This window comes from Neovison vison, chromosome 9 (genome assembly GCF_020171115.1).
Source record: "Neovison vison isolate M4711 chromosome 9, ASM_NN_V1, whole genome shotgun sequence".
NCBI classification, from domain to species: domain Eukaryota; kingdom Metazoa; phylum Chordata; class Mammalia; order Carnivora; family Mustelidae; genus Neogale; species Neogale vison.
Window position 1 is genome coordinate 83479650 of NC_058099.1, and position 27908 is coordinate 83507557.

Sequence of the window (27908 nt, forward strand, 5' to 3'; positions counted from 1 at the left end):
ACATACAGAATAATTTTCTTGCAATAAGCCAATAAAAATGAGTTTAAGGGCGCCTGGGTGGCTCAGTGGGTTAAGCCGCTGCCTTCGGCTCAGGTCATGATCTCAGGGTCCTGGGATCGAGTCCCGCATCGGGCTTTTTGCTCATCAGGGAGCTTGCTTCCCTCTCTTTCTCTCTGCCTGCCTCTCTGTCTACTTGTGATTTCTCTCTGTCAAATAAATAAATAAAATCTTTAAAAAAAAATGAGTTTAAGATCAAAGCAAATGAGCATTTTTAAGGTTCTGTGATAATGATCTTCCAAAGATTCCTAAGATTTTAGACTGCTTTCAATAATGTATCACTCGATATATAACTTCTATTTTAACTGTTGGCTTGTTTCCTCACTTTAAAGTGCAAGAAATTTAAGGGAAGGGGGTATATCTTATCCTAGAACATGTGCCAGGTTTAAAGTCCACGATAAGTAATTGCTGAATGAGATGAACCTGTGCCAATATGAGATCTATGTGTATAATTAACAGTTACACTTCTGGGCCACCTGGCTGGCTCAGTGGGTTAAGCTTCTGCCTTTGGCTCAGGTCATGATCTCAGGGTCCTGGGATCGAGCCCCGCATCAGGCTCTCTGCTCAGCGGGAAGCCTGCTTCCCCCTTTCTCTCTGCCTGCCTCTCTGTCTACTTGTGATCGCTCTCTCTCTGTCAAATAAATAAATAAAATCTTAAAGCAACAACAACAAACAGTTAAATTTCTCTTTCAGATTGTATTTTTAAAAATTCAGAATCTCTGGCTAAAACCTGGCCCTACCCCTTAGCAGTGTAACTTTGGGCAAGTTCAGGAACTCTAGGCCTCAATTTCCTCATCTCTATTATGAAGATAGGTTCCTCACACGACACAGTTCTTGGGAGAATTACATGAGTTAACACACACATAAAACTCAGAAGAGTGCTTGGTACAGAGGGTATGTTCAATTAATGCTAACGAATATATGTGAATGCAAATAGCAGCAAAGGACTTAAAATCAAATAGTCTCAACTCACTCACACATCCAGCCCCCTTGAGGCAAACTTTTCTTAAGCAGGTTTTAATTTTTTTAAATAGTCTTTACGCCCACCGTGGGGTCTGAATTCACATTTCCGAGATCAAGAGCAGCATGCTTTATAGAGTGAGCCAGCCAGGTAGCCCTCTGGGCAGGTTTTAATTGTAAAATAGGATATACATACTAAAAAGTGCATCTTTACATGCAAGCATCCCTAGAAATTCCCTTTGATTTAACTTCACTAAAAGAGAATCACAGTATATCCAGCCTTCCAGTCAATATTGTTTTTAAAAATTAATCTATGTTGTTGCCAGTAGCTCTAGTTCGTTAAACTTTATTGCTTTATAGTTTCCCACTAAATGAATACACTTAATTTAATTTTTGACTCTTAAGGGACATTTGGGCTGTTTTCAGTTGGTGCAAACCACACACACGTCCTGTTGCGGCAGTTACTCTAGGACATACACCAGCTGGGCAGGGGAGAGGGAAACTGGTTGGGTGGTGGAGCAGTAACACAACTGCAGGCAGTGAACAATGCTGAATGCTCTCCGAAGTAGCTGCGTAGATTTATATGCCTATATAAGCAGGGTGTGGGATTCCTATTATACTCCAGGTCTAGGAAACCTGTAATGATCAGACACTTTTTGTTAATGGGATTGGAGTGTTGTGGCCTTTCATATTGGACACTTTTCTATGTTTATCAGCCATCTGGATTTCCTTTCTTTCTTCTTTTTTTTTTTTTTTTTAATTTATTTATTTGAGAGAGAGAGACAGTGAGACAGAGCATGAGCGAGGAGAAGGTCAGAGAGCGAAGCAGACTCCCCATGGAGCTGGGAGCCTGATGTGGGACTCGATCCCGGGACTCCAGGATCACGCCCTGAGCCGAAGGCAGTCGTCCAACCAACTGCGCCACCCAGGCGTCCCTCTTCTTTTTTCTTTTTTAAATATTTTATTTATTTGATAGAGACACAGCAGGAGAAAGAACACAAGCAGGGGGATGGGGAGAGGGAAAAGCAGGCTTCCCACTGAGCAGGGAGCCTGATGTGAGGCTCGATCCCAGGACCCTGGGATCATGACCCAAGCTGAAAGCAGGTGCTTAACGACTGAGCCACCCAAGTGCCCCATCCCTGGATTTCCCTTTATTATTATTATTTTTTTTTAAGATTTTATTTATTTATCACAAGTAGGCAGACAAAGAGAGAGGAGGAAGCAGGCTCCCTGCTGAGCAGAGAGCCCGATGTGGAGCTCGATCCCAGGACCCTGAGACCATGACCCGAGCTGAAGGCAGAGACTTAACCTGCTGAACCACCCAGGTGCCCCTGGATTTCCTTTCCTAATGAGCCTTTAGCCATTCTTATTTTCTTTCTTTTTTTTTTTTTTTTAAAGATTTTATTTATTTATTTGACAGAGAGAAATCACAAGTAGACGGAGAGGCAGGCAGAGAGAGAGAGGGAAGCAGGCTCCCTGCTGAGCAGAGAGCCCGATGCGGGACTCGATCCCAGGATCCTGAGATCATGACCTGAGCCGAAGGCAGCGGCTTAACCCACTGAGCCACCCAGGCGCCCCGAGCCATTCTTATTTTCAATTCTTCTCTATTTCCAAGTAACAAACTTACATGATCACGTCATGATTAAGTTTTAGACATTATTAACTTCCTACTTTACTAAATAAGATGTTAATTCATTTACACTCTTTTCCTAAGTCCATTTCTCTCACTGAAGTCACGTCCCCATTAGTTTTTCCACTGGTCATGAACTCTTGAACTTGCAGTGATATCCTTAAAAATCTGTATTGTTGGGGCGCCTGGGTGGCTCAGTCAGTTAAGTGTCTGCCTTTGGCCCTGCATCGGAGGCCTCCCTGCTCAGTGGGCAGCCTGCTTCTTCTTCTCCCACTGCTCGCCACTCCCCCTGCTTATATGCTCTCTCTCCGAGACAAAGAAATAAAATCTTAAAAAAAAAAATCTATATTGTTAATTGACCATAAACTCTCCCAAAGCCCCACTTTGGGAATTGGACATTCATGCCTTTTTCCCTTCTTTCCACCTCTTGTTTACCTTCCAAACCTATCTTTTATGTTGTCAAAGCTGATATTTACATTTTGTTCTGTTTTCTGTTGAGATGCTAACAGCAAATAGTCCCTGGTCCTACCAGGTATGTGCTTTTACTCCTTTTCTTCCCACTTCCCACCCCCTCATGTTGCAAGCTTTACTCAACTCTCAGGCGAACCGGTTATTTTCTACTTAGGAACGAGAGCAGAAAGCTCCCCGGAAGCTCATGGTTGACTGCGAAGAGGTGGGTAGTCAGTTATAATAAGGAACCTCCCAAATACTCTTTTCTAGGGTGTACAACTGCACTGGGTGCCCTAGTTCTCCTCAGTTTTTTTCCTCAAAATTTTATTTAAATTCTAGTTACTTACCATACAGTGTCACAGCGGTTTCAGTAGAATTTAGGGATTCATCACTTATATCTAACTCCCCAGTTTTTTCCAAGTAAAATTATCTCATTTCAGGAGAATGAGGGTGGGGATGGGAGTCAACTCTCCCAAATAAAAACCTCCCACACCCGCTCTCCGTATTTCAGTCACATTTTCACTAATTCCACTGTCTCCTCCCTGCGCATCTGAGGATGGAGCTATTCCTGCCAGGGGGATCAGATTCTCCTCAGCGGAAGCCAGTCCCTGTGCAATTCTAGGTTGTGGTGTTCCTCTGTTCACAGCTTCCCACCCTCCCACTTGTCTTCTGTCTTTGTAAAAAATGCTGAAAAATCCCTTCTCTTGATTGTTGTAGATATATTCTTAAAAATTTTGATACCAGCACTTTAATATCTTATCAAAATGGAGAAGAGCTGAGAGGGTGCTCAGCACATCCTGAATCAGGTAATCCCTGGTTACAGTTCCTGACCTCCTTGGGGCTTCCCCAGTGCCTACTGCTGCTTTTAGAAGTACAATCTCCCTAGTGTCTTGGTGCGGGAAATGAACACATCTAAAATGACCATGACTGCAAATTAGATGGTCTGGGGTCTTGTCTCTACCATGCAACTTAGTAACAAAATACTTTAAGGGCTACAAATTGTAGATGCTCGTTTAGACGATAAAAGGGATAATTCGACATCAATTCCAGATTTGTCCCACTCTAACATTTTATAATTTTCCAGGTACTTAGCTTAGAATTTTCCTATGTTACTGTCCTTAATTTTTATTAGGAAAATAAAAATCTGGCTTTCTTTTTTAAAAAACCAAATAGTAAAAGGGGCGCCTGGGTGGCTCAGTTGGTTAGGAAGGGAAAAATTCCTTTTTGATTTTTCTCTGAATTCAAATGTCTATCTTCCACATTGGTCTAAGCCAAGGAGGGAATGACAGAAGCCGTGTACAAGCTCTTCCAGTGTCCTGATCAGGCTTCCGCCTGCCCAATAACCACTACGGTTTAAAAACTTATCTCTGGATTTTTAAAGTGGTAACTTTGTACCTCTAATGCTTCTTGTTTTAAACTGGTTTTCTCAGGCTGCTCTTGAACACTTTCGGATGAATCATCGACCTCTTCAATTTCTGAGGAGGAAGGACTCTCTACTGTCACAGTCACAGGAAAACCTGATTGCTTAGAGAAAGAAGGCAAGGTTGTAGAAGAGATAACAAAAATCAGATACCAAATATTATAGGACATTTAATAAAACTGATCTAAGGTATCATGTCATTATCTATAAATATATTCTACTACTTAGTCTAAAGCAATGACAAAGCAAAATGACAGTGACTTATTTTTGCTGTCAATGTATGGAATTCTGTTAAGGTTAATATTTGGAATCATCCATATTATTTTTAATTTTCTTTCACGTAAGCCAAGTGAGGAGCCAGGGTGCACATTTTACTCAGACCAACTTTACACTGAAGATGAGACATTTACTCTCCACTGTACAAAAAGTCTGGAAGAAATGTAGTTTTTGGAGGAAAAATTCATCAGTAGGGGAGTGGTAAGAATTAGAAGAATGATTAGAAAGTTAACGTATCTAGTGAAAAAAATTTTTTTAAAGTAAATCACTTACACATACACAACTAAAATGGACCCATCAAAAATCTCATCGTATCCTCCTTCAGCCACCGTAAGCCAGAACTACTGTAAGAGTAACACAACTCTCAAGTTTCACTGCCCCTGGAATGCAGTTTAGTATGTTGTTTCCAAACACTTGAAAACTGACCTGATCACGACGCCATAAAACGTCTACGGATCAAAAAGAGGAGCGCTGGGATTGCCTAACTGCACAGAAGACAAGTCACTGGGGCGCCATTTTAACCACAGGCAACAAATCCCGGAGTACAGGAAAGTTCCAATGGTAGAAAGAGGTGTACACCCTTTCTTCTGGACATGCAGGGGCAGGGCTCACACCTGGGGTGCTCGTCTCCCCATCCAGCAGTGTTACTCTACTAAGAGCGACTCTGCAGTCTCCCAGCACAAGGGGGAAGGAGAACCTGACACTCTGACAGGAATGGCTGGTTCTAAGACCATGAGGCAGCGGGAGAGGGAATGTGTGTGGTCTTGGTGAGAGAGGAAGTGCTCTGAGAGACGAGAGACTCTGGCTTCTTTATTTTGCCTTTCAGATCTGGAACTTACACATATACCCCTCAAATAACATTTCTCGAAAACATAGAAACATTCTTGAAAATGACAACTCCATGTGTTGGGTCAGGAATAGTGGTCAAATTCCTTTCACTGGGTTAAGAGGTGACCTGTGGGCTGGAGAAATGGCTTCCCTGTTTACAGATGGAACCACAAGATGCCCAGTGTGTGTCCCAGTCACAGCACTATCACAGAACTACATGGTGTCATTGGGAGAGCAACCTGACAAGTTGCAAGTGGATTTATTTCAGAGAGGGAATGTTCCCTGCAAGGCTCTGTTTAGTCTAAAACACAAAGAGAATGACCTCCCACCATTCTCACTTAATCTATATACGGTAAATATGAGAACTACGTACCTGCAAATGATTATATACATCACGAGTTTTGATTAATGGAAAACCCCTAAAGAGATATCAACAAAGTAAGTTAAACATTGACATGAACATCATCAATTAATGCCAGTTAATAAAATTTGCTAGAATTATGTACAATAATACTATTAATAGTATATATGAATTTTGTATTAAAAAAATAAGCTCAAAGTAAGGAGCCGGGAGGCTCTGCTATGGAGAAAACTGAACAGGATTTAGCAGACTGGCTCGTCCTAACTCCCTGAACTGCTGAGGGATGTCCTCACTTTCTACGTTCAGGCTGGTTTAGACTTCCAATCTAACTTCTTGACTAATAATCATTCTCCAATGGACAACTCCTTGTGATCAGAATGGTCTTGAGATTAGTAAGTATCATAAAAAGATGATATGAAATCACAAAGTCTAAAACTGAAGTGTAAAGACTGGAGCCTGGGAACTAGAGTTTATGCAATAATAATTAATAACACCATTTGCAATGGAGAGTACATTTATCAATATAATGTGAGCATCAATTATTTTAGAAAGTACCTACCTCAAGTCTTATTTAAAATCAAGTCTCTGTATACAAACGTAGTGATCCAAAGGGGCACGTGCACCCAAATGTTTATAGCAGCAATGTCTGCAATAGCCAAACTATGGAAAGAACCTAGATGTCCATCAAGAGATGAATGGATAAAGATGTGGTATATATACACAATGGAATACTATGCAGCCATCAAAAGAAATGAAATCTTGCCGTTTGCGACGATGTGGATGGAACTAGAGGGTATCATACTTAGCGAAATAAGTCAATCGGAGAAAGACAATATCATATGATCTCCCTGATATGAGGAAGTGGAGATGCAACATGGGGGGTTAAGGGGGTAGGAGAATAAATGAAACAAGATGGGATTGGGAGGGAAACAAACCATAAGTGACTCTTAATCTCACAAAACAAACTGTGGGTTGCTGGGGGGAGGGGGGTTGGGAGAAGCGGGGTGGGGTTATGGACATTGGGGAGGGTATGTGCTATGGTGAGTGCTGTGAAGTGTGTAAACCTGGCGATTCACAGACCTGTACCCCTGGGGATAAAAATACATTATATGTTTATAAAAAATAAAAACTAAAAAAAATAAAATAAAATCAAGTCTTTGTTTCCTTTTTTAAAAAAGATTTTATTTATTTATTTATTTGACAAAGAGAGAGACGCAGCGAGAGAGGGAACACAAGCAGAGGGAGAGGGAGAAGCAGGCTTCCTGCCAAGCAGGGCGCCTCATGTGGGACTCTGATCCCAGGACCCTGGGATCATGACCTGAGAGGAAGGTCATTAAGTGTCTACTTAATGACTGAGCCACCCAGGCGCCCCAAGTCTTTGTTTTCTTAAGCAATTGTTAATCCCCAATTTCTTGAAAACTACCCCGTAAATTATTTAAAAACAATCTATAGCAAATTAATTCACTCAGCAGGCCTAAAATTATAGTTTGACCATTTAAAGAGACTTTTATACTTCTAGGATAAAAACTGCTAGGCACTGTTATCCTCTGGGTAAGTAATCAGCTAAAAGTAGTTAAATCTAATTTACTAAATCTGATTCACTAAAATGATTTAAGCCAGTTGACTGAGTTAGATTAAGTCTAATCCCTCCTCCTCACCCAAACTATTCTCCAGGCTGGACATGTCTCTTTTCCCCCATTCCTTACATATCCAACTTCCTCCTCCTGCACTTTAGGGTCCTGCCCAATTATACCCACCTTTAATGAAACCTTTACTCACCTGTACCAGTGGGGAGAAGGTTATCTCTTCTTGACTCCCACAGGGTTACATTTGTTGTGACACAAGAAATAGCTTGCAACTCCCAATTATAACTGTTTTTGTTTTGTTTTGTTTTGTTTTCCTTCAAGGACTCATTAGGCAGAAGCCATATGTGAGTTATCATTTTTTCCTCTAGAGAAACCACTAGAGACCACCCACATAATAGAAGCTCCAAAATGGGGGTGCCTGGGTGGCTCAGTGGGTTAAGCCTCTGCCTTCAGCTCGGGTCATGATCTCAGGGTCCTGGGATCGAGCCCCACATTGGGCTCTCTGCTCGGCGGGGAGCCTGCTTCCCCCTCTCTCTCTGCCTGCCTCTCTGCCTACTTGTGATCTCTATCTGTCAAATAAATAAATAAAACCTTAAAAAAAAAAAAAGAAGAAGAAGAAGCTCCAAGACAAAAATTTCTGAACATCTTAAGTTAGGAAGATATATACTGTACCTGCTCCTTTTTGCACGTTCTGCTGTGCGCCACGGCAGGAAACCAGACACGCCGGGAGGTAGAGGTTCAGGAGCGTAACACTCTTTACCAAGGGAGTGTTTTCTTCCATTGCTTACAGGTTTCTTCGTGGCCAATCCTGTTTGCAAAAGCATTAAAGGACAAAATCAAGATGCACTAAATGGTGATGCAGCAATCATCACATGTTCACACTTTATAGAACAGGCACCTGCCAATGATGCGAGGCCATTAATAACAGGATTGTTCTGTAAAAATGCTTTTACATAGACTAGCAATGTTTACAAATACAAGTTCTCATAGAATAACAAGTTATCATTTTAACTAAAATATATGAGATGTGCATAACATGCAAAAGTAAATAAAAAATATATCCCAAAGAATGAAACATGCACGATACACCTTATGTATCATGCAGAAACATTCATTTTATTGAATCTCAGAATATCTTTGGTATTTCTGAATCTCAAAGATAGAGAAACACTGATACATCCCTGATTCCTGCCAAAGAGAATCTGAATTGGACCAAAATTTCAACTTAAGTTTAGTTTTCCTATGTGAAAACAATCAAAGTAATAGGACTGAAAGCTGTTAAGTGGCAGGTAAGTCAATGCTACCCTCTGTAAGTCTGTCACCTTCATTTGATTTCATATAGAAAACGAAAAAGAAATAAGACCCAATGGATAAAAGAGCAAAATAAGGAGATCTGGTCCAATTTCAGTATTAAAAAGTCAAGTATCCTTATATGAAATGGTTAATAGCAACAACTAGACCTACATGCCAATACTTTATTTAGAATAAACCATATATTAAAATTGACATTTAAATATTTTTTCTGTTACTCAAAATAAGTAACCTAGGTTCATTATATTTATTCCTCAACTCTATTCTACTTTGGCAGCATTAGGGTAGCATGAGAATTAAAGCATATGTAGCAACAGAGGGTAAATATTTCATAGAGTATAGCTTATTGATAATCACATGACCTTGTGTGATTTCTCTGGATAAATTTATACACCTCTTAAAATATATAAAAGTTCCATTCACTTTGTGCTATTTTTTGTTTTTAACTTAATTACTCTCAAGGAAAAATGTTCGTATATTTGTGGTTTGTATGTGTACACTTCTCCCCTGACTTTCAGAAACTAATGCAAATACCATTTGTAATTAAATCCAAAATAATTTGCATGTATCTTGTTAGGAGATACAGTTCCCATTAAAGTTCCTATCTTCTTTCTGCACACATGATTACAATGTGAATGTGACACAACTCACACATTTAACCCTATACTCACCTGGATCTAACTACATAGCCAGACATTGCTGTGGCTTACCTCTATGTCTCCATATAACTGAGGCAAATACAAAAAAAAAGCCCAAGAAATAAAATTACTCTTAAATAGCTCAGTGAGCCTGTAAACTTCAGTTACAGTTCCACTTTGTTTAATCATGCTAAGGAAAAAAAAAAGACTTTTAATTTTTTATTCTCATTCCATGAAGTCCTATTATATACCACCAGATACTAAAATTACAGAAATCCCAATATAACATATATATTTTTTACCTATATATAATTCTATTTCTAATATTATATCAAGGGCACCTGGGTGACTCAGTTGGTTGGGCAACTGCCTTTAGCTCAGGTCATGATCCTGGAGTCCTTGGATCGAGTCCTACATCAGGCTCTCTGCTCAGCAAGTAGCGTGCTTCGCCCTCTCCTCCCTCCTCCTGTCCACTCTCACTATTTCTGTGTCTCCCTTTCTCCAATAAATAAATAAAATCTTTAAAAAACAATAATATTATATCAAAATACCAGTTTAGATACTTTCAAGAATGTTTTACACATGATGCAAACTTTTAATAATAATATCTAATTACTGTGACATCACAAATCTCAGCTTCTTGCATATACTATTTGACTACTAAAATGTTTTAAAATAAAAATTGGTAGAATTGTTAAGCTTTCTTTTGATTTAATAACTCCTACTTAATATTTTATTGACCAAACAAGGAGATTAATGGAGAATCAAAAACATACCTTTTAATAATTAAAAAAAAGAAGTCGTATTTATGGAGATGTTTACAATACTAGTAAAAAATTATATAATATTTAGGTTATTTTGAATTTTCCACTATTTATTTATTTATTTAAAGTGGGCTACACCCCATGACCCCAAGATTGAGAGTCATGTGCTCTACCGACTGAGCCAGCCAGGCACCCCAAATCTTTCATTAATAAAAAATAGACTCAACTCAATGAAACCTTGTGAATACATAAATAAGTATTAACTATGAAATCATACAGAATTTTAATTCAATTTAAAATGAAGTGAAAGAAGAAAAATGGCAAATTTGATTTGAGCTCTGTGAAATCACATCAATATTCCATCCACCCTGTCACCTGTGTACCTACATTGTCTATGCTAACAGACCACAGGAAGAGAAAACTAAAATCTTAACCAAGAAATATATTCAAAATAATGAACTTTTTAAGAACACATCGCTGGTTAATTAAAAAAATGGAAATGTTAGCATCTTTTAAAAAATTGTTTCTAATTCCATAAATTCTCATAATCTGTATCTGAACATTTATAGTCTTTCCTATATGCAGTGTGGTTAATCCTGGTTGTTACCCTCAGTATCACATAATGGGAAGGGATTCTAATTTTAGCCATCGGAACACATATAGGGCGTAAGTTCTAGCCGTGTTAAAATGCCAGGAGAGAAAGAGTTACCGATTCTAATAGTAGCTTTCCCCTTCCGACCATTTCCCAGAATTATAGTTCTCTTTTTCTGTCTAGCAGTTTTGAATGGTTCCTTCACTGATGGAGAAGTTATCCACTGGTACTGGAAGAGAAATAAAAAACACTTATTTCAGTTACAGGTTATTTATAAGGGTTTGATCTCAATTGGAAATTAAGCTATTTTGAGTTAACAAAAGGTTTGCAATCTGCATTTCTGGGACCTCAAATTAAAGAATCACACAATGTTTTCAAAACAGAAAAGCCATTTGATTTGACTTAATTGATTTAAGATGGCAGAAAAATGCCTTGATAGTTTTATTTTATGAGGGAAAAAGAAAAGAAAAACATGCAATTAAAGAAAAACTCTTCTTAGAGAACATGTTACCTCTGACTTGGCACTCCTTCCATTCTGGAGAACTTTTTTGATAACTGCTTTCATCACAGAATGATCTAAAGTAAAATAAATCGAAATTATAGTAATTGCTTCCCAATGAGCGGTTATTCCCATTTAAAAACAAACAAATTACAGAAACAAATGACAAAAAACCAAACTAATTACTGCTTTTCACATGAGACTAAATATAAAACCCACATTATGTGGTTATATACGTATTTCCCCCTTTTTAGTATTCTAATTTCTTCCTCAAAAACCGAACCTGAAAGTATACCCCCTCCCATATTGCCCACAATGACTGTTCTTTTGGCAGCAGCAAAGATGAAATCTAAACACTTTGTGTCTAATGTGGCTTTGGATAACTTTGGATAGAAAGCAGAAGTCTGGGCAATGTCCAGATGCTTAGGTACCTAAAGGGCATCTAGTCTGCCAAACCAAAGTCCTGATAGTCTCTCAAACTGCTCCTCTCATCAGACCCCCTTTCTCAGTGAGTGGTACCAACCGGCTGCACCTGTTATCATCCTGCACTTGCTTCTTTATTACTATTTCCTTCACACCCCACACCCAATCTGCCTTATTAGCTACCCCCTAAAACACAACTGAACTGAACCGTGTCACCAGCCCCAACCTGCAACCCTCAGGGAAACCATAAATAGCCCTTATCTGGACTCCTGAGGGGAGTCATAGTCTCCTGACCGGTCTCCCATTTTCCTTCTTTATCTCTCCCCTACCCCCAGGTCTATTCCCTACACCAGAGTCATCTTATTGAAACACAATCAAGCCTTTTCCAGCTCAAAATGCTCCACTCATTTAGAATAATCCATGTCCTTACTCTGGCCTTCAAGACCTTGTAAGATCACACCCCGGCCAGCTCTGCAACCTCCCTGCATAACTTGCTCTCCCTCACTCACAGTTCCGACCATGGTGGCCTCCATGTTTTCCTTAAATACTCCACCCACTCTGTCACCTCCGTGCCCGTGTACGCATTGCCTGCTGGTCTCCCAATGGCCAGCCACTCTCTTCATTCAGCTTTCCCCTCAAAAGTCATTTCTCCAGTGAAGCTGTCCCTCATCATATGGAATACAGCCCTACTGCCCCCTTCGGGGTCTTTTCCTTTGGCTGTTTTGGTACTTCCTGCCATCTAAAATCACACTACTTTATCTGCCTACTCATTTCTACTTGAATTCCTCCACTAGAACATAAGCTCCAAGAGGGTAAGACTTTGGTTGACCCTGATCACTGCCACATTGCTAGTGCCTAAAGCCTGTGCCTGGAACACAGAAAGGATTCAAAAATTATTTGCTACACTGAGAAATGAATGAAATGCTCTTTGCAGTACTGCAGAGGCGATAATTCTCCTGGTGGAAGCTAGCTCATAATCTAGGTTCGCCTTATTCAGAGTGGCAGCCAAGAGCAAGTTACACCTATATCTCATGTTAGTTAGTAAATTATCTGCTAAAACACAAGGGAAGTACAATATTAGGAAAGTATAGCATTAGGAAAGCAAATACATTAAGTTTTAAAAACTGTCAATACACGAACACAATCTTTCTGTTTTATTATTTGTTCATCAATTGAAAAAGGAGTGACATACCAACGAGTGGATTTTTTCTTATATCCAGAACGACCAGAGTTCTGTTGGTTTCGAGGGCCTTTAGTAAAGCCTTTGCTCCTTCATTGGTGAGGCCACACTGCTGCAGGTCAAGTGCTTTTGAAGAAAGACAAAAAAGGTCACTTGCCAATTCTACACAGATTTGACACACATACAACTCTCGTGTATTCATGTAAAAGCTCAGGTTAAGATTTCTGTACAAGAAGTCATGGCAGGTTTTTAATCTTGGGTGTTGAAGAAAGAAAAATAGAAAAGTACATACATACACATATAATACAAAATCCAATAAAAAACTCTTAGATGAGCCATGACTAGCCTGCTCTTAGTACCAATAAATGAGCCAACGTATTTTATAATTACAGAGATGAAGAATAACTCTAGATAGTCTGTCAGTGAAAAACCTCACAAAAGGAGTCTCAGGGGCTGCCTGGGTGGCTCAGTGGGTTTAAGCCTCTGCCTTCAGCTCAGGTCATGATCCCGGGGTCCTGGGATTGAGCCTTGCATTGGACTCTGCTCAGTGAGGAGCCTGCTTCCCCCTCTCTCTGCCTGCTTGTGATCTCTTGTCTGTCAAATAAATAAATAAAATCTTAACAAATGTGGTTCCTCATCAGCAAGGATGCTAGTGACAGAGTCAACTTCACAGGCAAAAGCTGGGTGTTCAGACACCACGCTGCATTCTTTCACTACGATCTTGAGTTCCAAATCACTCTTAAAACTAGTTAAAAGGAAAAAGCCAAATAGCAGATATGTAGTAACTGTTAGTTTTAGAAAAGAAAAATAAAGAAAAACGTCTAAGAGGGTGTAAATAATAACAAATCCGAAGAATGTGTGAATAGGGAACATATGCTAAGAACTTACCATGAAAGAATGACAGTCAAGAACATTGTCTTGAAAAGGTCAGAGAACAGAACAAATGATCCTAATACTAACGGTTCTGAGGCTGAACAACATACTCATTTAAACCAAAGGGATCATCACAAAAGCACAAGTATAAAAAACACTACTTAGGAGGAAACTATCATATGAGTCTCCCCTACTTTTTAAAAGAAGATTTTATTTATTTATTTAACAGACAGAGATCACAAGTAGGCAGAGAGAAGCAGGCAGAGACAGAGAGAGGGGGAAGCAGGCTCCCTGCTGAGCAGAGAGCCTGATGTGGGGCTCGATCCCAGGACCCTGGGATCATGACCTGAGCCAAAAGCAGCCAAAAAGCCACCCAGGCGCCCTATGAACCCTTTTTTAAAAGTGTTGTGTAAACCATTACACTCAAATAACTGAGGTCTTTTAAAACCCCATGACACACAGAAATAAGCCAGACATATGGAAAGAACATGATGCAAGCCTCACAAACTCTTACCACAAAATGGACAAAGGATATAATTAACCAACTAGCCAAATTAATAAAAATAGCCACTACAGGGGCGCCTGGGTGGCTCAGTGGGTTAAGCTGCTGCCTTCGGCTCAGGTCATGATCTCAGTGTCCTGGGATGGAGTCCCGCATCAGGCTCTCTGCTCAGCAGGGAACCTGCTTCCTCCTCTCTCTCTCTGCCTGCCTCTCTGCCTACTTGTAATCTCTCTCTGTCAAATAAATAAATAAAATCTTTAAAAAAAAAATAGCCACTACATGTCACTAGTATATAAACTGAATACAAATTAAAATAAAATGAGATTGTTCCAAGATCACATAACAAAAGGTCAAGATCACATAACAAAAACCTTGAAAATGTACATGCCGTTCTCTGACCTAGCAACTAAGAATTTAACCAAAGGAAGTAAGAGACGTAGGCAAGGATGTGAATCAGAGTACTGTTTTTAACAGTGAAAACCTGCAAAGAGCTCATATATCTAGCAATAAATAAGCAAAATGGACCACAGCATATTCATATAATGGCAAGTCACTAAAAATGATGTGGGAGATGTAAATGTAGGGACTTCTTAAGATGGTCATACCATATTAAATTTAAAAAGCTATAAAGTTGGGACGCCTGGGTGGCTCAGTTGGTTGAGCAGCTGCTTTCGGCTCAGGTCATGATCCCAGCGTCCTGGGATGGAGTCCCATGTCGGGCTCCTTGCTCCGCGGGGAGCCTGCTTCTCCCTCTACCACTCTGCCTGCCTGTGCTCTCTCTCTCTCTCTCTCTCTCTCTCTCGGACAAATAAATAAATAAAATCTTAAAAAAAAAAAAGCTATAAAGTTTGGAGTAATCCCACCTGCATAAAAAAGGAGGGGTTAAAAAAATAAAAAAAAATTAAAATAAAAATTAAAAAGGAAGGGTTATCACTTTTATAGCATTACAGTTTTTACTAGTGACACAAGTCAGCGTTTGTGAGGGGAGAGGCCTCACATGTACTGTTAAGGTGGATTATAAACTGGCACAGGATTTCTGGATGGGAATTCGGCAACATGCAGTAAGTCATAAAATTATGTCACATTTTGAGGTCTTTCCACTTTTAGTAACTTAATCTATAGAGCTAATGCAATGGTCACAGAGATGTGTTCACTACACACGGTTCCTGACAGAGCAAAGTACAAAGTGTTTAAATCTAATCGCAAAGGATTAAACTATTGTACATCGACATAATGGAGGACTATATGATGCATCATTAAGTAAGAGAAGAGCATGAAATAGTAACTGAAGCATGAGTTCACTCTTCTAGTCTCTGCAGTATAAGAACATGTTTATAGAAAAACAAACATGAAGGTACGCTAAAATGTGTATTAAGATTATGAGTAATTTTGTTTAGTTACTCTGTATTTCCTATAAAGAGTATATGCAACTCTTAGAGAAGCTTAAGAGCACAGTAAAAGGTATTGGAAAAAATAAGGCTTAAAAAAAAAAAATCCCATGACTATGGTATCAAGCCAAAAGCTAAACATACTTAACATTTAAAAAATTCTAGGATTTACCTCTAAGCCATAAATCCTCACTGAGAGATTCTGCAAAAGCACTTGCACCAAGGTCACCAATGAGTGTGTTGCAGTTCAAGGTGATGCGCCTCAGACCAGCCATACAGTCCAGATCAGGCCTCCTGTAACGAAGACTCTCGGCCCAGATTTCTTCGTGCCTTCTCATGGTCTGATACTTCAAAGATTTAACAGGATGAAATTAAGATATCTGGATAAGGAAGCAGGGTATGCCTACTGAGGACGGCTTATCATGTCAGACATTTATACGTACATATAAGCATATAAGCCAAGAGAGTCACCCCGAGAGGCTCAATAGTCAATTCTAGCTCAAAAGTCTCAGGGACCCAGATTCTAATTTGCCAGTGATTAGATTCTAGCCAGGGAGTGACCTGTGGCTGATTAATTACATAAACTTTGACAATCAAATTACATTCTATACATTTTATTTTCTTTATCTGCCAAGTCAGGGAATTGGTTCTAAATTCTGTTATTGCTGAGGCTCTAAGTTCTATCATTCAGTCCTCCTGTGGTTTCCAGACCCTTGACTGGGCATCCTGCAGTAGACTTTCTGTAACATGGATCTATTTATTGATAAATTATATACACGAAGTTACACGTTCAGTTCTGCACATACACTTCACCTACATAATAAACTACACAGTTATTTTTTAAGTACTACAAAAGGAATATAAAGGTTCTGGTATTTTCTTTCCCCAACTCAATGGATCTCACTATTTTAGAGTTTGCACACCAACTTTAGAGGCCTCCAGTATGCAAAGCCAGTTTGAGCTCCCTCAGGAAATTGATGGTTTGATTTTTAACCACAGATAGAGTCGTAAAGACACATTCAGTTCTCTGTATTCATAAGACAAATTTTGGTTAACAGGGAACACAGACTTTAAAGGAAAGAAATCTTATTACATGCTCGAACAAAAAAAGACTCAAAGTTCCTATGCCAGTCTAAATGGAAAATCACTGGTGCCGTTTTTCTATGAACAATAACTTATAAAAGCAAAAAGTAGAAATCACAGAAAAACACTTTCACGGTGCTTATAATGTGCCAGGTACCATTTTATACAAACTAGTTTATTTAATCCTCCTAATGAAGCACAGAGGCTAAGTAATGTGTCCATGGTCAGAAGCTATGAAACTGGTGAGCTGGAATCTGAAACTGGGATATTTGGCTTCAGAATCCATGCTGCTGACTGTTTTCTATATCTGGGGTCAACGGACTTGCTCTGCACAGGCCCAAATGTAAATTTTTCAGCTTTGTGGGCCATAAGGTTCCGTTGCAAATACTTAACTCTGCTGTTGTAGGATGAAAACAGCCACAGTCACAAAGTCAGCAAATGGGCCCGGCTACGTTTTAGAAATACCCTAACACCCGGTGATGGGCTGTTTCCAAGAACTAAAAATACATGAAAGTATTATTTATAATGTATTATACACTATATCTTTTATTATTACGGTTAAATGGATTACCTTTCCTTAGTGGTAGAAACCCAAACTGAAAACTGGTAATAATCTTTCAACAAAACCAAAACTGTAACCATGTATATTAAAAGACAAGAAAAGATGTGCCATCTTGTATAGGAGTATTAATGTGCTTTAATCACAGAATATGTTTTCATGAAAGTTTAAACAGAAAGTCACCTTTAAGATCTTGGCCATGTGATCTGCTCCCTGCCATGTCAGATTACACCCCGTGAAGTTTACTGTCTTAAGAGTGATAGAGTTCTTTATACCTTGACAAATAACTAAAAGGGAAAAAAAAAAAAACCACACACACGATAAGATGAAGAGCCCATACAGTCTGGTCAATCTGACTTATTTGCTTTTCCTGAGTCTACCGGAGGTTTATAGCTGTAGTCTTAAAATCACTATCTACAATCTTCCCAGGCAACGGATGCATTGGTGCATCCATTCTAAAATATGTCAGTAATAAAGGGTTATTCTAGTTTACAGCAACAGTTTAATTTTACCTAGATGCTAGAATTGAATACGAATTGAATATTCTGAACCTGGCAAACTTTAAGCCCAACTAGTCAGTAAAGTACTCTGTACCTTTTGAGATATAAGAAAGAAAAAGAAAAACCTAAAAAGTCTAAGACTCTTCCCATATATTCCTATATTCCTATTTCCAATGATATAACCCAAACTCATTTATCAGTTATCCGTCAATTTAAATGTCAACTCTAAACCCAGAGTTTTATTAGGTGCTGTACCAGAGCAATATACTAGAGCAATGTAAGACAGAACATGTCAAGTCTTAATCCCCTCAAATTAAAATGCAGCCTTCCTTACCACCCCAGACCACTAGTGGACACAGTGAACACAGTAATTCTTCAGGACCTCAATCAACAATTACTTTCTCTGTGATTACCTCTATGATACACTCCCCCACCCCCACCAACACCACTGAATTTGCTGGCCTTTTATATACTCCTGTAGCACTTTGCATATATTTCCTATTTTAGTACATAACACAGTGCATTTTGTCATTATGATTGCATACAGATGTTTTAACTATTTAAGGATAATGATTCTTTTGTTTTACATTTTGCTATTTCCCTTCCCATAATTATTTCTTGATAATAAAAAGATGAAGGAAATAATATAGTATATATTATACTGCATATATATAGTATTACACTACATATATACGAACAATATAGTATATACTTGTGTGGCTTGTGGCTTAACGTAATCTAAGTGAAAATGGTTCGGAGAGGATCCAGCATGACAAACTTCCAGTGTACAGGTGAGAGGAGACCATGGTTTGATCAGGCATGGGAGACAATCCAGGCAGAAAAGGTACAGACAGCAATTAACATGCAAGCAGGGAGACGTGAGATCAATCTGGTTGGAGGAGACTTAAAAAACATTGAAACTTACTTTCTAAACCTCCATCTCCAATTGGGCAGTTTGCAAGAGACAGGTGCACCAGAGAGGTGGATTTATTCAATCCCTTTAGTGGGAAGAAAAAGTTAAAATTTTTATCGGTTGAGTTTCCCTCCAAAGCAAATATCCAATGTTTGCAGGACACACTGGAGAAGCCTTACCTTTGTCAAGGCAGTCAAATCTCTCTCGCGCAGCACTAGTCCGTTCAGCTCCAGGTTCTTTAGTGCACTTGATATACTTAAACAGCACTTGAGAGCTTTACATAACTGGAATGTCACATCTTTGTTTCTTATCGCAGGAACACGACTTCTGCAAACTTTACTTCTGTCAGAACCTAAAGCAAAATTATTACAGAATATGTATTATCATCGTGAGAAAGCATCTGTTCTGTGTTCTTAAAGCCCTCTTTGAGGGACACATGTAAGCTCAAAGCATCAACCACATAAGATACAGAAATATAAACCATGGGTATAGAGGCTCCTATGAAAGCAAGATGCTATATCTAAGTGTGGCTTCAGGATAACCCTGAAGTTGAATCTAGAAAGGGAATGACCACATAGTCTGGGTGGGGGGAGCTTAACTGCAGAGGGCACCTGCGCAAAGACATCCAAGCCTGACACCTGCTGGCCATGGAAAATACTGCAGGTGAGGACGACTAAAGGCCAAGACACAAGGGGGAGGAGACAGAAATTACAATACAGAGGTTAGCCAAAGCAAGCCTCTGATAAAAAGTCTATGGCTTGGGCGCCTGGGTGGCTCAGCGGGTTAAAGCCTCTGCCTTCGGCTCAGGCCATGATCTCGGGGTCCTGGGATGGAGGCCCGCATCGGGCTCTCTGCTCAGCAGGAAGCCTGCTTCCTCCTCTCTCTCTCTCTGCCTGCCTCTCTGCCTACTTGTGATCTCTGTCTATCAAATAAATAAATAAAAATCTTTAAAAAAAAAAAAAAGTCTATGGCTTTTACCAGGAAAGCTGATGAGGACAGAGGCTACCACAGGCACAGTAAAGGTGCCTCTGCAGGTTAGAAAAAGGTACCTAAATCAGATAGATTAGAAAAAGCACCTCTTCCTCTGGGCCAATTAGCCCCCTGGGGCTTGGCAGAGATTTCAAGCTTCTGTGCAGAGCAGAAACCTCGAAGCCCATACACAATAATCTTGTGCTGGTGAGCCCTTACAAGCATTATTTTAAGCATGTATTTTCATTTTAGAAGATCACTGAAGGGGCGCCTGGTGGGCTCAGTCAGTTAAAGTGGCAATTCTTGGTTCCCGTTCAGGTCATGATCTCAGGGTCCTGGGATTGAGCCTGGGATTGAGCCCCGGGTCGGGACTCCATACTGGGAGTGGAGTCTGCCTGTCCCTCTCCCTCTGTTTCCGCATCTCTCTCCTTCTCTCTCTCAAATAAAGAAAAACATCACTGAAGCCCAGTAAGCAGATGAACTGAGAGAAACTGAACTCAGAGGCAGCCACACTAGCTAGAAGTTGGCGAGGTGAAGCGCCTGGGAGGCGCAGTGGATTAGAGGACCCAGTCTTGATTTCAGCTCAGGTCTTGATCTCAGGGTTGTGAGACTGAGCCCAGTGTTGAGCTCAGCACAGAATCGCTTGAGATTCTTTCTCTCCCTCTGTCCCTCCGCTGCTCATGCTCTCGCTCTAAAATAAATAAAATCAAAGAAAGGAAGGAAGGAAGGGAAAAGAAAGAAAAGAAAAAAGAAGAGGAAAGCAAAGCAATGCTGGTGAGAATAAATAAGCAAACCTAGGAGGTGGAAATCTGCAGTTTGGAACCACTGGAACAGGTTCAGGGAAGGAATTCTGAAGAGAGCGGTCTCTATGACACATTTTTCTTACGTTCAGTGTGAAAGATTAGGCAAGATTAAGTACAGTGGCCTTGACTTTGATGTCTCTTCCCACTGTAATCGCTTCTGATTACTTTGGATACATCAAGTCCCTTCAGAGGTATGGAACAGTTACTATACCTGCATGAGACGAGAGAATAATGTGACTTCTCTTCACTAGGGGATAAATTGAAATGTCCTTGCAAAAGAGAGAACAGATGATGTGAAACCCAGAGCCTAGAAAAAGCACATGATAATTGTTCAGATTTTTTTGGTTTTGGTTTTAAAGATTTTATTATTTATTAGAGAGAGGGAGAGAGAGAAGCAGGCTCCTTGCCCGATGGGGCACTCGATCCTGGCATCCTGGGATCATGACCTGAGCTGAAGGCAGACGCTTAACCAACTGAGCCACCCAGGTGTCCCAAGTGTTCAGGTCTAAAAAATATATCCATAGTCACCTTCTCTCCTGGATCTTCACATCCTGTGTCCTGGCTATTTTGTCTCAGCTTGTAAACATACTCAAGTGGGTCCATTTTATTTTCTATTTATTTTTTTATTTTAAGGATTGTTATTTCTGTGTTTACTTGACCCAGAGAGAGAGACAGCAAGAGAAGGAACACAAGCAGGGGGAGTGGTAGAGGGAGAAGAAGACTTCCTGCCGAGAAGAGAGCCCGATGTAGGGCTTGATCCCAGGATCCTGGGATCATGACCTGATCGAAAGGCAGACAGTTCACTACTTAGCCACCCAGGTACCCCAAGTGGGTCCATTTTTTAAGATTGTATTTATTTATTTGACAGAGAGAGATCACAAGCAGGCAGAGAGGCAGGCAGGGGGCGGGGGGGTGGTTAGCAGGCTCCCTGCTGAGCAGAGAGCCGGATGTGGGGCTCAATCCCAAGACCCTGGGATCATGACCTGAGCTGAAGGCAGAGGCTTTAACCCACTGAGCCACCCAGGTGCCTCCGACCAAGTGGGTCCATTTTAAAAAAACATTCTTCAGGCTTAGGATTTTCTAGATCTTCTTTGTGGGTTACCTCAGTTTCTCCCATATCTCAAACCTTCCCCCATAAAGCCCAGATCTGCACCTGCAGCCCTGAGATGTCTAGCAGACATGATGGGATGCCCCGCCGGGCCCTCCTAAAGCATTAAAGATGAAGTGAGATTTTCCTCCCAACCCAAATTCCCTCCTACCGTGCTCTGTGCCTCACAGAAAGATGCCGCTATAAACTGTCATCCAAGCTTGCTGCCCTCCCCTGCAACTGGTCACCAGGCCCCGTCCATTCTATCTCTTTGATCTCTGAAATCCAGTCCTCCCTTTCTATACCTTAATTTGGGCTCTCAGATTACTGTTTGTCCTCCTCCCAATCAACTGCCTTCCATATGGAGGGCACAGCAAGCTTCTAAATAAAAAAATCCATCTCATCATCCTTGTGTCTCCCACAACCATCCGGATAAACAGCTATTTGATAGGACAAACAAGGCCCCTCCCTGTGTGGCCCCTGCCAGGTTGGTTTCCAGTCTCGGGTCTCACTTCTAGAACCCTAAGTTCTTGTCCTGTACTTTAGTTTTGCCATATTTTTATATTTTTCAAACTTTCACACAAGCAGCTCCCTTCTGCCATTTGAACAGCTTCTCACATCCTCAGAAAGGAGGCACCTCCTCCAAGAAGTCTTCCCTGAACATTCCTTTCATTGTTCTCTGCTTTGCAGCACCAAGAGGTCACTTCTTCCAGAACAATGACTGCTGTGCTTGTGTTTACTTGCTGCCTCCCCCAGTAGAAGAGGAGATCCTCTAGGCCAGGGGCCTTGCCTCCAACAGTGTTTAGTGCTGGCTGAGCTCATCTGAGTGCCCAGAAACTTTATACAACTTGTGCAATTCTTTTTTTTTTTTTTTTTGTTCAAAAAAAAATTTTTTTTTAAATTCCAGTGTAGTTAACATACTGTGTTATATTAGTTTCCAGTGTACCATACAGTGATTCAATAATTCTGTACAGAGGCGCCTGCGTGGCTCAGTGGGTTAAGCCTCTGCCTTCCACTCAGGTCATAGTCTCAGGGTCCTGGATCTCTGCTCAGTGGGGAGCCTGCATCTCCCTCTCTCTCTCTGCCTGTCTCCCTGCCTACTTGTGATCTCTCTCTCTCTCTCTATTAAATAAATAAATAAAATCTTTAAAAAGAAATAAATAAATTATTTTGTACATTACTCAGTGCTCACCAGGTAAGTGTACTTTTAAACAACCTGTTAATTCTAAGAGGAGATGGAAAGAATAGTTTTAATGCCACTTTACAAGTGTGGGGATTGTAGTTCAAAAGTAACTCGCTCAGGCCACAGAGTCTATCCACTATAAGATGTCACTAAAAACAATAATAAAACAAAAACAGCTCCCCCCACCCCCAAGAGCTATGTCTTACTCAAACCGAAACGAAGCAAAAGCCTGAGCTGTATCAGTTTTCCAAATCGCTTTGTTCTCTGTCAGGCTAACTCATCCAGAAAACCAGGCAAGATCTGTCGAACGCTTAAGGATGCCCCAGACCGCGCGAAGTGCTCTACAAGCAGCAACTCCGTGCATCTTCGCAATCACCACCTAAAGCGCGTCCTGTTGGCCCACATCACGGATGGGAACGCTGAGACCTACGGGGCCGTAACTGACTCACTCCGGGCCACTGAGCTGGTGGGTGCTGCACCCAGACCGCAGGACTGGCCACCCGGTTGGTGCCCTGCCTCCACCGGGCACCGTCTAAAATCCCGCTTCGCCGCACCGTCACCAGGGCCCCCGAAGCGGGAACTACAAACCTGTTTCGCCAAGCCACGGCTGGAAGAAGCTCTTGACAGAGACTAGGGGCAGATCTTTATTCATCTTGAGGGTGCTCAGGAGCGGCGCCCAGTCCACGAGGCGCAGGCGGTCGGCATTGAAGTCCAGCACGCCCTCCCGCAGGCAAGCGCGCACCGAGGGCAGCGGCACCGAGTCCTGCAGCGCGCACAGGTATTCATAGTGCGAGAAGAAGTCGGCCGCAGTGTCGCGGCGCAGCTTCACCGAGTCGATCATGGCCTGGCGTTGGCCTCCAGGGACGCCGGCGGCGGAGACAATGCCCGCGGGCGCCCGGGAGTGCCGGGTCGCTCACGGCCGGGCAGCTGCGACCCCGCGGCTACGCAGCACCGGCAGCTCAGCCAGAAGACGCGGGGTCCCGGTCCACAGCCAGGCCTGACCCTCGACGCCGCGCTCCCGCCCCGCCCCCCGTCCCCAGCCGCTGGCCGTTGGCTCCCGCCCCACCGCCCTTCGCCGCGCGGGACCGCGATTCAAGCCGGCGGGCGGAGCGCGGAGACGTCAGCACGCTCGCTGTGCGTCAGCACGCAGGGGGAGCCCCGCCTCTCGTGGGGAACCGGCGTGAGGACAAGAGGCGGGACCTCCGAGGCGAGGGAGGTACGGAAGGTAGGAGGTTTTCGGGATTTGAGGCTTGCGGAGAGGTTTTTCTGGCCGAGTAACAGTGAGAAATGGATGTAACAGCACATTTAAGAAGTGGTCTGAACTTCTGACGGGTGTATTGTTTGCACCGCCCAGGAGAGAAGACCCTTAATTAGGGATGTGCAAGCGATTTAGTGGCTGTCCACTGCTGTCCATTAAATCTTTGCTGTGTTAATTCCTACAAGTAACACTTCACTTCTGTCGTGTCGACTTACCTCACACGGCTGTTGGCATATTTAATGAGTTCCATAAATTCAGGACGACTACTAGCGATTACTAGTAATCGCTTTGTTTTGTGTTGACATTTAACTCTCTTATAATTAGTATTCTGTCTTCTAGCCTTTTTTTTTTTTTTTTTTTTGTAAAACGATAGAAGTTTGTTAGATGAAGATACAGAAAAAGCTCTAGAGTGAGAGGGGGTCCCGACAGGGTTGTTTTTAGGGTTGGTCTTTTATAGAAATCTAAGCAGGGAACGTAAATGCTTTTAACATTTCATTCTTTCTTTTCTTTCTTTCTTTCTTTCTTCTTTTTTTTTTTTTTTTTAAGATTTTATTTATTTATTTGACACAGAGAGAGAGAGAGCGCGCACCAGAGAGCACAAGCAGGGGGAGCAGCAGAGGGAAAGAGAGAAGCAGGCTTTCGGCTGAGCAGGGAGCCTGATGCGGGACTGATCCCAGGAGCTGGGATCATGACCTGAGCTGAAGGCAGATGCCCAACCAACTGAGCCACCCAGGCGCCCTGCTTTTAACATTTCCATTGATATCACCACTGAGCAAGGACTATCCATAACACCTTCAATGGCTTACTTCCTTTTTAGGGTCTGGTTGATTATCCCCCTGCCCTTTTAAAAAAGATTTTATTTATTTATTTGAGAGAGAGAGCACAAGCCAGCAGGGACAGGCAAAGGCAGAAGCAGACTCCCTGCTCAGCAGGGAGCCCGACCTGGGTCTGAGTGGAAGGCAGATGCTTAACCAACTGAGCCACCCAGGCACCCCTCTTGCAAGTGATTATCATAAAAAGGCACCCACCCCACTTGCTTAGGTCAGGGTGGCTGGACCCACCCTGCGCGCCCAAGGCATTATTTTTTTCTCAAAGGGTTTTATTTATTTATTTGAGAGAGAGAGAGGGAGAGCACAAGTGGGGACCAGGAGGCAGAGGGAGAAGGAGAAAAGCACTCCCCACTGAACAGGGATCTCCAGGCAGGGCTTGATTAGAGGACCCTGAGATTGTGACATGAGTTGAAGTCCGTTGCTTAACCCACTTGAGTTACCCACGCCCACCCTCCCAGGCATTATTTTAAGCACTGTTTCAGTATGAAATAATTTAATTTTCCTAACAACTCCATAAGGAATATATGATTGTATATCCGCTAAGTAGGTAGAACAAAGATAATTGGCCTCTGAACCTGCATTTGTATACAGTTTCTAGAACGGTGATAATCTTTAGGTGTTATGTTTACAGCATTCCTCTTCCACTATAGAGCCAAACTAAAATGGAGTCACTTATTTCAGGGACAAAATGAAGATGGTCAATTGCCACACATAAAGGAAACTTAAGTAATTACAGGAATATACAGCTCTGCTTAGAAATCAGCAAAGGACACCAGCCAGTCCCCGAATGCCAACTCTGATCTCACCTTCTCTGGACTTCCTTGTTCCCTTGACTCAGTTACCCTGATCCAAATAAGATAGAATATGACTAGGCAACCAGTCAGCTGGAAAAAAATCAAATAACTTCTGCATTACCCCATAAAAATCCCTTAGCCTGCGAGAGACTCAGAATTGATTGCTCCCAGAGGTTGAAGGTCAAAATCCTTGAAATAAGCTCATCTTTCTGTTTTGTTTTATTCAATATGTGGAGTTTGGTTTTTGTTTTTGTTTTTGTTTTTGTTTTTTTATTTTTAATTATTTATTTGACAGACAGAGATCACAAGTAGGCAGAGAAGCAGGCAGAGAGAGGAGGAAGCAGGCTCCCTGCTGAGCAGAGAGCCCGATGAGGGCCTCGATCCCAGGACCCTGAGATCATGACCTGAGCCAAAGGCATAGGCTTTAACCCACTGAGCCACCCAGGCACCCTGGAGTTTGTTTTTTGACACCATCCACTGGTTAAGTGGGATCATTTTACCTCTCGTTTACTGTATTTCACTGATCCATCCTGACATTATTCCCAGACCTCCAACCCAGCTCACTTTCCCGTGGAGCCTCAGTGCTGATGCCTTCTGCTCATCTCTAATACTGATCTTCTCTGGACCTGGTTTCAGAGCAACGAGTTTATTGGATCCAGTCACAGACCTGTGTCAACCTGGTCAACAACATAGGCTTTCTTATTTTAACTGCCAAGTCATTCTCATTTCTTTTTTCCATCCCTTTTCTTAAAACAATTCACAAGAGCTCTTCCAGACCTCCTCTATTCTTTTCATGTCACCATTAGATACTGTGTCCCTGCTCTCTGACCTGAAGAAGATACCTCTTATTTCACCAGCAAAATAAGTTTTCAGGCACAGACTTCTTCATCTTCTTTCCATGAACTCTGGCTGCCTTCCAATCCATGCTTCATAATGCAGCCCCTGCTTCCTGTTCGAATCCTTGCATGACTTTTCATTTCTCTTAGGATAAAGGCAGTTCTCCTCACAATTGTTTAAGATATAGCTACTCAATGTGGACTCACAGACTGGCTGCAGTTGAGAATGGTTACTGACCTATAAGATGAGGAGCTTGCTTCAGAATGTAAATGCACTAACCATCCTGTTCATTTCAGCAGATGAGATTCTCTTGATGATGGTAGCAGTGTGTTGGTATATTCTAGAGCAAGCTCCTTATCTCACTGTCCACTGGCACTTTGAGTGTCTGATCTACAGGGCACAGCATCCCTTGGATGTGATGGAGGCATGATCTCTACAACCTCATCTTGCACCCCTCTCCCTTTCATTTTTCAGGAGTCTAGCCCACAGTGGACTCCTCTCAGACCTACATACTTGTGGTTCATTGTCCCTGCTTTCCCCTCTACATGAATATTCCCTTCTGTCTTCACCCGGTTAATGCCTTCTCATCCTTCTCAGGTCATGTGTCACATTGCCAAGGAAACATTCCCTTACCTACTCGACTCATCAAATCCCCCCAACCTAAGCTCTCATAACACCATGTCTCTCTCATTCGTAGACTTCATCACATTTCACAGCGCATTTAAGATAGAAATAGAGATCACCATATGGTCCATGAGGAAGAGATCATGTCTGTTTTGCATCTCTAGGGACTAGCAGTTACTACATGCTACATATAACTGTAGCACTAGTTACAACACTTCTTAAATGAACAAATGAATGTACCTAATCAATCATCAAGCCCTGGCAGTTTTTCCTTTATAGCGTCTCTCGTACTCCTTTCTTCTATTTGCATTGCCATTATTCGCCATTTATTATCTTACATGTGGATTGCAATGATTGCTTCAGGCTCTCCTTACATCATTTATAAAGCTTCCCAAGGTTCATGGGTCATCCTGTTGCCCTGCCCAAACCTTCCATGACACCTGTTGCCAACACAACAAACCCCTAACTTTTAAGAATGACATTTAAAACTTTCCACGGTTTGGCTTTCATTTCTCTTACCAGGCTTGTTTTTAATCTATGGGTCTAATTATCTCTACATCTTTGCTTCCTTCTAGCTCTGTGTATTGTGTCAAAAACTCTTCTAGTCACCACCCTTGTGTCTCCTTCTCTGGAAAAGCTTCACAGACAATCCAAGCAAGATATGGATCCCTTCTCTCCTCTGAACTTGGGAATAGTTTAATAGGACATATCTGCACTGCCATAAGGCATC

At 41.6% G+C, this 27908-nt stretch overlaps 1 protein-coding gene across 5 annotated transcripts in view; it reads right to left on the reverse strand.

Annotated features, from left to right (window-relative positions):
- Positions 1-23836, reverse strand: part of CEP78 (centrosomal protein 78) — a 39094-nt gene extending 15258 nt beyond the window's left edge. For 4 of the 5 annotated variants that reach the window (XM_044265848.1, XM_044265845.1, XM_044265844.1 and 1 more), the window contains exons 1-11: positions 23424-23836; positions 18973-19145; positions 18806-18878; positions 17564-17667; positions 15911-16085; positions 12988-13101; positions 11385-11449; positions 10991-11102; positions 8241-8376; positions 5995-6040; positions 4493-4621 (exon numbers count right to left, since the gene is read on the reverse strand). In XM_044265848.1, coding sequence (XP_044121783.1) covers positions 4493-4621; positions 5995-6040; positions 8241-8376; positions 10991-11102; positions 11385-11449; positions 12988-13101; positions 15911-16085; positions 17564-17667; positions 18806-18878; positions 18973-19145; positions 23424-23676 — 1380 coding nt within the window. In that variant the 5' untranslated portion in view covers positions 23677-23836. The remainder of the gene's footprint in view (positions 1-4492; positions 4622-5994; positions 6041-8240; positions 8377-10990; positions 11103-11384; positions 11450-12987; positions 13102-15910; positions 16086-17563; positions 17668-18805; positions 18879-18972; positions 19146-23423) is intronic. The other variant, XM_044265846.1, reaches the window with a different exon arrangement.
- Between the last annotated feature and the right edge of the window lie 4072 nt (positions 23837-27908).